We start from the raw sequence: 14387 nt of genomic DNA, 5'->3' as shown, positions 1-14387 counted from the left end.
GAAATGCAGTGCTGCCATTTTCCTATTCTACAGGCTGAGGAATGCTTGTATGTAAAGTAGGAGCAATGTTTTCCACAGAAGACACTTAAGGCAACTAAAGAAAGTTAAGCTGACTTGCTCTCTGAAAGAGCTTAGTCTCCTCTCACCTCACCTGACCATACACAGTTGCAGAATGCACGTTGTCTAGTGTAACCGCAGCCCTGAATTAAACTTCTGGGTTCAAGACATATCTAGACCACAGGCTCTGTGTGCATAAGCCTGTGCAGGCACACAGGGACATGCGGATGGGACAGACAGACTGGCCCACTGCCATCCTGCCTTCTCGCAAAATTAGCCATATTCATAAGCTTTTAAGTTTTCCTTCCTCCCGCCCACTCAGAAACGAAGAAGTCTTTTCAAAGACAAAAGTGTTCCAAACCTCTCACTCCACACTGGTCACAGAAAATAGGCTAATGATAAACAAAGCACACAGGTATCAGAACAATCCAGAAGTCAGTGCATAAATTTCATTTCTTTACAGACACACATACTTACGAGGGTAAAGCACAACAAAGTGCAGATACCAAAGGAGAGACTGCTCACCTTCAATGTACAGGGGCTCAACGACATCGTGATTTATCAGTTCGAAGTTCTCATGACCAATCCAGTGCTCCACATTTCTTTTCCTGCCCGTAAAGAAGTTGTCCACAACTGTAACCTCATGGCCATCCATCATTAGTTTGTCAGTAAGATGAGAACCCACAAACCCTGCTCCTCCAGTTATCTGCGTTAGGACAGTTGGTATAAATTTCTTTTTCTTTTTACAGAAACACCAGACAAAGTCTACAAACACGAAGACAGAAGAACAATAGCTTTCAGATCTTTGCTTACTCCAGGGGAAACAACTCCATTTCCATGCTTAATTTCTTTTTTCCAATATTTACAGCATTTAAAATTTCAAGAGACATGTTTGACACGTTTCACTACTGTCAAGCTGGAAGTTCGGCTAACCATTCACACGCACAAAATCTTTTTCAGATTAGATTATTTTCCTTTACTTCCTTCAAATTGGATTGTGCCCTTTTATGTCACAGCAAGCCCTAAAAAGACCCCAAAAGATAAAAGAAGAATTCTCTGCAATTCCCATTTCTCAGGAAAAAAGATGTCAGAATGCCACGTTATTCTTGTGTAAGACTTACAATACCAGACACGTCATATCCAGCTTTTGTCTGGTCTAAATGGAAGACATTCTAAGTAAGTACTACAAATTCTTTCACCTGAGGAGGAGGGAGGGAGGGAGGGAATTCTTCGATGAGAGCATGTCTTTGAAGACCTCTCATTTGAAATATTTATTAAATCCAAAATCATTCCTTTCGTGTTTTAATGCATCCATAGCCCACATCATTCTGGCCTGGAGCAGTCAGAGAGTTGGACTAGATGATCACTGTCTGTCCTTTTCAACTGAAAATATTCTATTCTGTTCTGACATCCAGCATTTCCTTGTCTTGGAACTTTATGATGTTCTACTGCAAAGAAGTAAGCAGAAATAAAATATTTAAAACCTTGTACTGTTGTTCCATTGCAAATGGAGGCAAGGAAGTTCATTATTTTTTCCCTTTCTGCACGTCAGTCTTTAACAGCAAGCAAACAATAAAAAAAAAGAATAAATCACTAACTCACTGTGTTGACTGCTTCAATACTAAGTAGTAGAACTGCAAGTTGTATGACACATCCAGACATATCTACGGAAGCAATTATTTTCTCTGCATTTTATAAGGTGTTTGCAAGAACACACAAAGACATGACAGATCACCCCTCTCACAGAATGAACGGACTTGTAAAAGCCCCACGTGGCATGAGCAATATTATACAACTGCATGACCAAATTCACATCTTGAAAGTGATTCAGCTATTGATCTTCATTCTTCAGCTGCAGTGACAATTAACTAAACAACAAAAGGACATCGTATAGTTGTCAAGCAGAAATCTAATGGATGGTGTGCTACAACAAAGTGCGGTGTAAGGAAGGATGCAGATGCCTGAAGTTCATTCACTTTGAGCTAGTCAAAGCCTATACATTTATCCTGTCCACTCCCCCACCATCCACTACTGAAAAAAGTCAGATTAGCAAAAATTTTCTTTCCTTTTTTTTTTTTTTTTAAACTAGGAAAGACACAAAGGCAAAGAGAAAACTATCAAAAACTGAAAAGGAAAAGAGATAACTACATCTGCTTTCTTCTGTAAAAACCTGAATGTCCATTTGTTCTTGTATCCTCATGCTTGTTTCTCGTATTAAGAATTCAGGGCCACCACTGTGCCAAAGACATTGTAAGTGCCAGTTAATAAAAGAATCATTTAGTTGGTCTATTTACTATTCTTTTGAGTTTGTCAAGGCTTCCTTGCACCAGATTCAATAGGTGATTCAGTTACTTAACAAACCTGAAGGAGAAAGAGGATCCAAACCCTCTTTGAATGAAAGAAACAAGGGAAGAACAGGTTTCTGGCAGAATGCTGTGAACAAGGAAAGAAGCAGAGTAGTCACTGAGGGAGAACAGCCCTCTGCCAGGTGCCACCACTTACCAAGGGAAAAATAGTATGCATGGAAAACCTACTGCCATCAGTTTATCCTGACTTGGAAGCGAGCTGCAGCCTCACTGAATATTCCAAGGGTTTTGCCTTTTTGTGGTGATGAGGACAAAAGTTTTCTGTAGACGACCTGAATCTATTCCTTCAACTGAGGCCCAAGGCAATCCCATGCTGCTACTTCTACTTCCAGGATTCCACAGAAGACAAACTCTACGCTGGCACTAGGTCTTCAGTGCAGTAAAAGAAAGTGTCTTCTTTCCCATCTTCCTTTTGGAAAAAAAAACATAACCAAACCAAGCACTGCTTACAGCACTCATCTATGCTATATGCAAGCAAAAAAAAGAAAAAAAAGGCACAAACCAATTTTGTCTGGAAAGAAGTCTGCAAATACTTGAAATTTAGAAGTATTTTTTATGATAAATCTACATTAGCTTTATTAACGTATCACTTCCATAGGTATTAGACAAGGAACGACTTGGAAAAGGATCTGAATTTCCCCTGGAAAAGTAAACAATGGTGTAAATAATTTTTTTTTATCATTACTTGAGGCTACATTAAAAAAGAAAAGATGATTTATTACCGAAGCTCTCTGTACAACCTTCCTGTAACCACTCATAAAAGCAAGGTCAATATACTTCATTTCTAAATATTGCTTCCTGCAAATCACAATGACACATTAATCTACAAGATCATATACTGTACGTGAATCATTTCCATATCAGAATTGAAGCACCAGCACCTGGGGCTTAAATAGACATTCCTTAATAAGATATCATTAATAAAAATATTGAATTACTTAGTAGTGCCAATATGTTTCGTCACCTTAGCATCTACTAAAAGGCAGAAATATTGCTGATAATTTCCTCCACTAGAGGCACTTAGAAGTTTGTGTATGTTTTACATAGTTCATTTCTGCTGTCTGCAGTCAGATTCAAAACCTCAAATGTCCCATATGGAAATTATATTCATTTTTTTTTATTGCTTTTACCCATCTACCATATTCTATTCAGAAAAAAACCCACAACCGATTGAACCATTGTCATCACTATCTTCCATAATATTAACAGAATTTCTTCTCTTGCATACAAAAAGCTGTGGCCTAGTCACTTCAGAGACCTAAGCAATGAGATAAATCACGCACAACAGGACAAAGACCTGAGTTCTTTTGAATGAAAGTGGCAGAGTATCTAGTCCCAGCTGAAACACCACCCCTAGCAATCATCACCAAATAGGTGCCTCGTAATAGAAAATAACTGCTAGAACTGTTGTCTGGTCAGGTGAGTGTTGTGGGTGTCTCCAGGTTGCGGCTGGAGACTGCATTCAGAGGAAAAAAAAATAATCAGAATTTAAAATGGATTCTAGGAAAAGACACGGTATCAATAAAATACAAAGCAAATCATCTACCAAAGTTCGCCAAATCTTGAGAAACTTCCAAGTGTCATGGAAAGTCTACGCAAGTCCTTTATGGGCTGACTTCAGCTACTCAAAAGAACACGGATTATTATTTCCTGTAGGACTAGGACAGTAACACTAACAGAACAAAACTGCCCATGTGGGCTGGAGGCTTGTGAATGCCCATCCAAGTTCACACGGAACTAGTCCCCTGACGTGACAGAGAAGAAACAACTGAACAACTCGCTCACCCTTTCGGCTAGCTTTCTCTTTAGTAATTTAAACTCCACAAAATGCATGGACACCAAACACCTATTCATACCCAGGTCAGCAGAAAACACTCCTATTCCCACTACTTGCCTTCTCTATTGAAATAGGTTTCACCACAATATCCAGTATCTTTCAGTGGCAAAGTCTAGAAGTTAATATTAAGAGCTCCATAACCTATTAACAACTGGCACTGACACTTTTCTTGAAAGCACCTTCTTCCTTACACAGAAAATACGACATTAAGGTAACTTTTATTATCCTTGCACACGAGCTGATGATTTAGGAATTTTCAGAATTAAGCCCCTCTCTGCTATTTTCCTCAGCATACCTTCCATATTCAAGAGGGGAACAAGGAGCCTACAGGTCTATCTCCTTCTGAATGTTATAAAAATGACAGAATAACATTGCAGAACTAAACTAATTTGACAATACTTGTTTCGAAGTTTTGCAACAGCAATGAAGACTACTGTCTAACAACGCACTAAAACCAAGATTTGTTTTTATTTGCATCTTTTCATTGCTGTTCTTCAAAATTTTGAAGTCAAAGCGAATGAGAACACCAGATAAATTTGGCACTTTAGCAGGGATTTATCCCCAACTTTGTTCTCTACTACAGAGGCAGAAATTCTTACTTAAGAGTTACCCATCTCAAGCAGCTATACTTTCTCCACCTCTTCAAAATCTGGGGACAATTTTGTTTTTCTTCAGGACAGACAAAAACAAGAAAAAGTGTTTGCATACAAAACTGGAAAGCTGATGTTGCAGCACAATTCGCTGAGTTTAAAAATGCCTTGGAAGACTACTTGTCCTGACTTAACTTGCCCTCCTTTTCCACCCTAAAATGCCTACCATGCTTCAAAATACCAGAAACAGAGAAGGTAAGAGATGAACATTCCCTCAGTCTAATTAACTGGTGCTTCTTAACAGTGCCACCAAGTAGCTGCTTTTCTAGCCTTACGACCAGATTTTGTCCAATTCAGTCACACAAGCTTTCTGTCAACATGTGCCTAAGAAGTTTCCCAGTCTCTGCAAGTTTAAGCCATCTGGGAGCACACACAAAAGACCCTTTGGCAATGCACTCCTGAGATGTGCAAGCAGAGAACAGCAGCTTAATTGGCACGTCAAACCTCCAAACCAGAGCCTAAGTCTATTGTCCATATGCTGAGTTTGAGAACATCAGAGTTAAGTGAAGCACTACTCTAAACCCTGTGCAGCACACATGACATCCAAGGTAACTGACTTTATTCCTGTTCATGTCTTTAATTCTGCAAGACTGATTATGTTCCACGGAATTTTTTTTTGTGTTTCCCAAAACCAACCCTGAGTAAATACCAACTTACCAGGATTCTTTTACGATCCTTTTCTGATAAAAATTTCACCGGTGGGTATTTCTGGGTGAAACTACGGAACATTTCAAAACAAAGAAAAGAAACTATGTAAGTTTCAGCCTTTCTTCTTGTTTCATATATCTGTCTTTGAAATACGAGAAACTGTTCTGACAACCTCCCACTCTTACAGCTCTGCTAAGGGTATGTTTATTCCTTTTTTCTAAAGAAGGATCTGGGTCAACATGAGAAAATGCCTATACTTTGTAAAAGCACTGTGAGAAATACCAAAAATGATCCGCAAAAAGTGCTTTTAAAATTTCTGCTTAACTGGTTTTCTAGAATGAATCGTTTGAATTCTGTCTTCTGAGAGCAGAACTGGTGCCAGGCATGACATCACAAGAGAATGAAACAATAAAATGAGCAGCAACTTGACTTTTTTTTTAAAAAAAAGTTTTAAAAAAGCAAACAACCTTCTTAGAAGTTCTGGAAAAGAAAGCAAGCTGTCTTGACTTACCGCATTGACTTCAAACACTTCTCACTAAAGTTTCAATGTGAAGTTTCCAATATAAAGCTTTAATTCCCCTTAAAGTTTCACAGTAATCAATGTAAAGTTTACAATCAGAACTTTGAAGAAACTCTTAAGATACTTCAACAATTTTTACCAGAGATCTTATTGAGTATGAAAGCTAATCGTAATTTTCTTCTCAGAAATAGCTAGACTGCCATTGTTTTGATGGTCTTCAAGCTACTTTAATTTTTTTGCACCTCTTTCTTTATAGGAACTTAATCAAAACTAAAACAATCTAAAATAGAATTAGATGACATATGAATCTTCGGTGCTCTCTCACGCTCTTGATGCTTGGAACCTTAGATGATTTCATGGACATGGAATTAGATCGTTTCTTTCTCCCCCCACTCACACGCATTCTGCATGCAACAACAAACTCCTGTGAAGAAAGGTGTGAATTTTATTTTATTTATGTCAGTAATTAGCATCATAGTCTTGGCGGTATTTTAATAGCTTATGTTTTTCTTAACTAATTATCAGTGTGACACTGGACAGAAATCAAACTATTGTTACTCATCTCCTCCAGTAAGTCCACACACTATAGATGCAACTGGATGTAGCACACAGGAGGCCCATATGCCAAGAGTCCACACTGAGATTACATTTTCATCTACTTGCAAACAGACTCTGACTGAACTGACCCTACACCTCTGACCTTGAAGCACCTCCTCTGCTTCTAACCTCCAGTACCGGCTCAACAGAAATTCTTCAGAGCCAAAGCACAGATGCTTCAGTACTTGTGTCAACTTTTCACCCTAGAGTGAAAGCCGTTTTCAGTTTCCTGGATAGGGGAAATATGGCAGCTGAATCTTCCAATGTCACCTATACAGAAAGACTGAAATAAGTCAACTTGCCTTCTGTCACCACATGGGTCACTAACAGTAACCATATTTCTTTGACTTAAGCTGAAGCAATGAGAAATAGCAGCACATAAGTACGATGCAGACATGTAAAACAGCCTTCCTGTGAGAGAATGTCAAATCCACCAATAACAAGAGGTTTATGGAGCTTAAAAGAAGTTAACTGCCACATAACTTGATGCAAGTTAAAAGTCAGTCTCCTCCATTTTTAAGACCACTATCCTAAGGTCACATGAATCCAGCACGGAGTCATACTGCCGCCAAAGGGACCTCCCAACCATTTTTGCTCCTTCCATTACATCAGTACAAGCTTAGAGGCAGTGGGCAGGAGTCTGGAACTGATTCAGCTGAATGTTCATCTTTTGGCAACAACATTGAGTTTATCTTGACCTAACGCTTGCTTTGATGACTACACAGCAATTCTTTTGCTGTGCAAATTATTAATAAAAACTTTTCAACTTTAGCTTCAGTTAAACAATCTCTTGTCATGAGACTAGCATCAAGGAATTCTTGTCTTTCCTGCTTCTGAAAAGCATGATGATGGCTCGCTTTCAGGTTTTATCAGCTTATGAGGTAAAAAAAACATTGACACTCGAGAGTAAGCTTTGCAAGCAGGATCAGCCTTCAGGCATCTGACAGAGTAGTTATTTACTGTCACTTTACACAGATCTCAAATTCAAAAATTATTAATTACAACAACCCACATGCAGCTGAACCAGCACAGGTAAATGGCTACACTATTTGAAAAACCTAGTAAGGGTATCTAAGTCCACGTTTTGTGAAAGTGTAATTCCCAGATCAGCTCATACAGAGGTAAAAAAATATCTTCATTCTTTCTCCTCATTGCTAGACATCTGAAACAAGACTCATCAATACACTGCAAACACTACTCAAAAGAGCATTTACACGGCTCCTGTAAGAAGTTCTAAATTAATGGTTCCACCCAACAATTCATTGCTCACTTGAAAAAATATAACAATTATTTAAAAAAAAAAAAAAAAGAGCCAATCAGGACACCCTCTGTGAATGACAGAAGGAAATACCCGAATTGCCAACAACGGAAGCTGAAGATCTGCTGGGCTATCAATAAAGATTAAATAAGTCAATTGAACAGAGGCAGTACATAAAAAATTTCATCTGAACATAACATCTTTACTCTATAATTTGACCGTTACAACTGGTATGGTAGTATCACATCCAACTACCACAGGCAATGCAGTCTGCAGTTTGTTTCATGTTGCCAATACACCGCCTAGTTCAATCCATGAAGTTCACGCTTATGTTAAGAGATGAGCAATCAAACAAGTATTCTCTCTGAAATAAATCGCATGTGGCAGGTCACTGAATCTTTCAAATCAATTGTAAAAGAAAACAACAGAACTGACAACTTTTTTTTTTCTTTTTCTTTCCTCCCTCCCCCCCCCTTTTTTTTTTAACAACACAGGAGGGGTGGGACTAGGAGGGGCAACTGCCCACTGGCAAGACAAAACTCAAAACACTAAAACACTGCAGGCGTCTAGCAAACCTCTGGCCAAGAGCAATGAGATTCTGCCCCCCTCTGCACAGGAACAGCACACAGCCACCAGTACGCCATACGTAACCATCGAGGCTTACTGGTGCTGCTTGGGCAAGTCCAGACTTAGCCCTTGGCAAGGCAGTATTCTCGGCTAGCTATCTGCTTGGGACATCAACACTGCCACCTGTGAAACAGCATCACTGTCAAAAGCAGCAGTGTCCTTATCAGAGCTGACAATTCCTACCCCTATTCCAGACCTCATTTTGTGATGAAAAGCATCTGCCCATGAGGACACTCAGATGGGAGAATTGATCTAGCAGAAAGGGCTGGGGAGTGAGGGAGTTACTTGCAAAGAGAGACTGAAATGCCTACTTTCCCCATCCAGCTTACCGTCAGCACTCGAGTGGTTCTGCTGGCATAAAAGTGAGGAAACGATGTTGCAGGGTGGATACAAGCAGCCAAGGAGAAACAGATCAGGCTTGGATTTGGTTTTAATTTTTTTTTTTTTTTAATAACTACGTCAATTTAAGGTTCTTGTGGAACTACAGCAGATATTAAATATCTGCAGCTCATCAAAAAGCTTGCTTGCTTTTCCTCAACTGCATCATCCAGTTTAATCCAAGATAACACGTTCCCTTACAAATCCTGAGAGAAGCGAGTCAGTCAGGCTCATCCGAAGCACAAGCACAGATGAAGATTCAAGAGCAAATCACTGGACGTTTAGCTGAACCATGGTAACTGATCACAAGTGTGGGAAATGTGAGGTAAAACGTATTTTCAGTCTCCTGAAGCTGAAACCAATATGTTTTAGCACATACACGGGTTGGACTTACTAAAGCATGGTAATCCGTTCACCAGCTGGACTCAAACCAGCAAATTCCTCCGCAGGATTTTAACTTTACAAAAATCCAGCACTCCCAGTTTACTTCAGTGGGATTAATCAACCTGAAAACCTCAAGCATTAATGTCTCCCAGCATTCAAGGCCTCCTCCTCACTTAGATATGATAAAAATCCAAAGGTACTGAGGGTATAGGTGAAACATTTATCTCAAGCCTACAACTACAGAATGGACTGTTACAGAACAGAAACTGTGCTTTTAACTGCTTCCCAAATTTAGCAAAAGACAAGACGTACCTTTTTTCTAGATCTTTGATTTTCTCCCTTAGAGGTGCAACAGCCTAAAACAAAGGAATGACATTTAATCTTTGAAGATTAGAACAAGAATCACATCAGAAAACATGCACATAGGAAGTTACTTCAGAGTAAAAATCATGGCAAACAGTCTCCTATAAAAAGCTTCACTGTAGACACTCCAAGAAACTTGCATCTTAAAGCATCCTTTAACATTTTCACCAAAAAATCAAATCGCCTCGCACAGTGTCAAATCCCTTAGTTTACCACTGAAAGCAAAACCCCTCAAGGATGAGTACCATAGCCTTGTTGATACGAACATCCAATGTTATGATTCCTATTTGGCAAAGTGAAATCACAAGTGACTGGTCTGAGGTTGTCAAAGGCAATCTATGTTGAGCAACAGCAAAACAATACATCCAGTAAAGCCTCAACTATTTAAACAAACAGCAGATACACTTACTTAGGAAGACAAAGACACAGAACCAGAGGCATTAGCTCCAGTGCAAAGACTGTAATTCTCTCAGGATGTTTAAAAATGTAACATACGTTTTACATCATGATTTGAGGGCATATACAGGCTTTTAAAAAGATACTAAAATTAAATTTGTTAGAAAATATAGTTCACCAAGACTTCTGCTTCCATTTTCACTGCTTTGAAAGAGAGAATCACTTAAGTATGCATCAAGTTCCAAAGGATTTGGGTTCACAGGATGCAAATTTCTAACAGTCCTGCTGAACTTCGACAAGTCCCTGAATTCTTATTTTCAAGTTTACTAAAACCTTGTCACAAAATTTACCATCTAGGGCCACACATAAGTTGAAAGCTATGAGAGGGTTATCACTTGAAATGGTACTATACAGTAACACACCACCAGCCACAACTAATTTGTTTTATACAAATACTGCTGGTTAGAGATGGACAATTCAGTTACTTCATGAACTGAAATAAGCTGCATATTCATGTTAAGAGGAAATACAGTATTGCCATTTATATTCATTAAATATCTAGCTCTGTGGAGCAGCAAATAGTTCTTTAAACAGTTATACTTATTCTGATGGTTCAACTAAACTGATGTACAACTAAAGCTTTGAAAACAAGATCTAGAAATGCTCAACTTCTCAGACCTTACAGTAAGTCTGATCTACCCATTGAATTTCAAGCATTTGACCATTCTTAAACAACTGGGATTTTCAGAATATTTGTTGCAATGTTTACCAGAATTAAAACAAGGAAAAAAAAAGGAATGTAAAGAGACAAACTAAGAACAGTCCTTCCATTGATTTTAAGCAATTTCAGAGGGCTTCTCACTGTGGCCAGAGAAATGATTGCTACATAAACCTGCTGGAATACAAGACACTAGGCAGAACCAGACTACGCTAGTACAGTCACACACCCCTGCACAACAGGAAGAGGGTATTGACCTCAAAGACTTTTGTATCTATTAAATTCTTTGTTTTATTCTTATTAGACTAGTTGTTCAATAACATCTGGAGAAAGATCTGTTGCACACATTCTTCATATTTTGCTACAAACTGAGGCTGAAAAGCAAATTCAGATGTATTGGTACAGAAACCTCTGGTGTGTTCAATACCCACCTCTACTCCAGAAAATGCCAGGACTTGTGCTTAAAGCGTCGGTACTGCACTCCATCCCCGACCACAAACCAGTTTTAAGAACAAAGCAAAGTATTTTTGGGAGGTTTCTAATGAAACTTAAATATACTTAATATTTTGTAAGGGTGACAAAGTGAAGAATTTGTGTATATCCTTCAGTTCTCAGGAGGACTCTAGCACAGTCTTTGCAGCAAATGAGACAGTAGAGCTATTAATTTCAAGAAAGGTTTAGAGGGAAGGAAAAAAAATGTCAGATTTGCGTTAGAAACTCCACTATAGTGAAGAACAGTTCAAAAACTAATGTACAGACAAAAATCCAATGCTTTGAATGGTTTTAGTGGAATGGAGAGTAATGAGAGAGAACTAAATACACCCTTTCAATATGAAGTGAGTGAAATGGAGTCCTCAAAATAGTTGCAGTCTGTTTTGTTAACAAACTAACCTCTTCTATTTTACTTTCCACCTTCTGATCCCCATTTTCTTGAAGAGACCTGTTGGCAAGAAAAGAAAAAGCATAATCCATACCTAAGCAATAGTTGCTCCACTGCAACCACATCATGCTTTTCCTGTTAAAAAGTATTTTCAAAGCATCCCAAACTATTATTTCAAAGACATACTCAGAGCAAACGAAAGTGGATGGTCCAATTCCCATTGAAATCAGCAAGTCTTGTTACCAAGTTTGGCAGAAACTGAACCAAGCCCACAGGAAAGAGTAATAACAATAAAGACCACATTCATTTTACAGAGAAAATTAACTTCACTGTAGAAAAGTGCTTAAGCACTGCACAAACATAGGGTCAGCAGAAATGTTTTTGAGTGTAACTTTACTACGCAAATGCCTAAGATGTCTCTTTGAGGGTCTCTGTTTCCTGCAGGCTACAAGTGTGGTAACAAAACATTTTCCCTTAATGCACCTACTGTAACTGTAATATCAATCAAAAAGAGAGAAAGGCAAATCTATCTAGCTTTGACTTTGAACTTCTCCAAACACAAAGGAAAAAAGCCCTATACGAAAACGTGTCTTGACCATCTGATGGGCAACACCGACTTCTCACACGAATGTTACTCATCTGAAATGAAGCCAAGGATGAAGGATGACAAGGTAACTTGTGAACACAGGAGTACTGCCTAAAAAGCTGGCGTCTTGCACAAAACTGTGTGGTCATCTTTAGCATCTAATTGTGCGAAGTATCTCAATTAGTTGTGTTCATTCTTTGAGTAAATTTCTACAAGTGTGGAATATGTATTTTTAAATTTTACCTCTTGCATCTAGTCTATGCAACTTTACTTAAGTTTGCATAATTCTTTTTTTTTTTTTCTTCAATTAAACTTTCTGAAAGGGGAATTAGCAGTAAGATTTTGCATACTAGAGGATTCATAGGTATCCAACATAAAATGGAGTTCTTTCAAAGAAAATAGAGCTCCTTTACTTAGGACTTGAAGTCATTACACCTAGGGAAACAGAAGATCCTTTGTTAAGCAGATATACATATGCCACACTTCTAACAAGAAGTTACAGTCGTGATTTCCTTCATATTCCTCTGTAAAACTCTCTAAAAGTCAGTTCAGGCTGTTACTGAGGCAAAAATCTTATTGACCAGATTCGTTTTGTCATATCAGTAGAGACTGCAGTAAACTCCTAGACTAAGACACACAGATCTTGAACCATCTTTTGAAAATAAATTGTAATTTATTGTAATAGTGCCAAATAAAACCCCTCCAGTTAACATAGTATGAGTTTACTACAAGTGATCAATATTAAGTAATTCTTGTGAACTTTTAAAATGTTTTCCCAAATAACAGAAGTCTACAAAAAGCTATGCAAACCATCTGTGGAATACACAGGCTTTCCTCTCTGCTAAATGAGCAAGGAAAGTTTGGAAAACACCTCGGAGTATAAAAAGGTTCCCTCAAAAATGGTTCCTACTATTGTTTATTCACAAATCCTGGAACTTAAGAACGGGTACTCTGCAGTTTCGTTTTTAATGAGCTCTTCCTCCTAACAAAGACAATCTTATTGGCTGAGGACCAGCATCAGACCTTCAGAAATAAGGGTTCCCCCCGCCTTGATAGCTCTATAATGGACACCTCAAATAAGTCAGATGCAACTAATGGTAGAATTTGTAAGGACTGCTTCACAGGCAATGAGCACGCTGGATCCCAAGCCCACCTGCTCTCCTCAAACCACTGAGGTTCTTGTCCTTCCTTTGGAAATGCTCAGCTGCTCATGTAACAGCTGCTAAGCTGCCACAGTTTGTGGGTCACGGTAACATGGTAATCTAAATGATATCTCCATCTGTAAGCCACAGCAGCTCAGCAGCCGTTTGCCTTAACAGCTGAATGCTTTGTAGCAAGGGTGGGGAAACTGCAAGAGAAGTAAAATGGACAGCTTGGGACAGGAACAGATCCCAGGGTAAGCTGTCCTGGGTGAGCGAGAGCCCACAGAAAATTTATTCTTTTTCTTACTTCGCCTCAAACTTGCTTTACTCTGTGCTGCTAAGCATGGCAACAGAGAATCAAACCCCTTTACTAGCAAAACAACATTGTGAAATATTTTGTCCTCTACGCACAAAGGCTTTCTTGTAGGAAAAGACTGTCCCTACAGTCTCTTCACCTTCTTTTTCAGTTGTATCTTCCTGGTGACTTTTCCCAGAGGACACTCACATGTAAGCAGAAACGCAGTGAAAATCTGCATGTTTTGCATGTGTATGCTATGCCTTCCTATTTCTAAGGGCAAAAATTCTGGGGGACAGCGCAGGATTTTTTTGCCTTTCAGCAGTTAAACTACCAGGTTCTCTCCCGATTACTTGTGGAAGAGGAAAAACCCTCAAAAACACATTCCTAATTCTAGGTACAGAAACATAATTATGGCAAACAGTGGAGGATCTGCTGCACCTCAATGTCTAAGCCTGTACTGTCACTGAGATATGGTCAGATCTGTGCTGAGGAAAAGCAGAATCCAAGCCTACGTGCCCAGCTATGCCAACCAACTTGCCTGAAAACATCTCCAAAATCAGAAGATGGATTTGTGTAAAGAAAGGCAGATGCTGAAGTGCGAGTAAGATCTTGGGCAAGATTTGCAGCAAACATACAACCTTTTTTGAGACTAAACACTTTGTATTTAAAAAACAGTATCAGC

At 38.8% G+C, this 14387-nt stretch overlaps 1 protein-coding gene across 2 annotated transcripts in view; it reads right to left on the bottom strand.

Annotated features, from left to right (window-relative positions):
* Nucleotides 1-14387, bottom strand: part of UXS1 (UDP-glucuronate decarboxylase 1) — a 64592-nt gene that overhangs the window by 36130 nt on the left and 14075 nt on the right. For both annotated transcript variants that reach the window (XM_086482131.1, XM_086482132.1), the window contains exons 3-6: nt 11691-11739; nt 9635-9678; nt 5568-5628; nt 583-763 (exon numbers count right to left, since the gene is read on the bottom strand). In XM_086482131.1, coding sequence (XP_086338257.1) covers nt 583-763; nt 5568-5628; nt 9635-9678; nt 11691-11739 — 335 coding nt within the window. The remainder of the gene's footprint in view (nt 1-582; nt 764-5567; nt 5629-9634; nt 9679-11690; nt 11740-14387) is intronic.

The sequence above is a fragment of the Leptosomus discolor genome, chromosome 1 (genome assembly GCF_034619465.1).
Source record: "Leptosomus discolor isolate bLepDis1 chromosome 1, bLepDis1.hap2, whole genome shotgun sequence".
NCBI lineage: Eukaryota > Metazoa > Chordata > Aves > Leptosomiformes > Leptosomidae > Leptosomus > Leptosomus discolor.
Note: the sequence above shows the minus strand (reverse complement) of the source record. Positions and strands in the feature narration are given on the sequence as shown.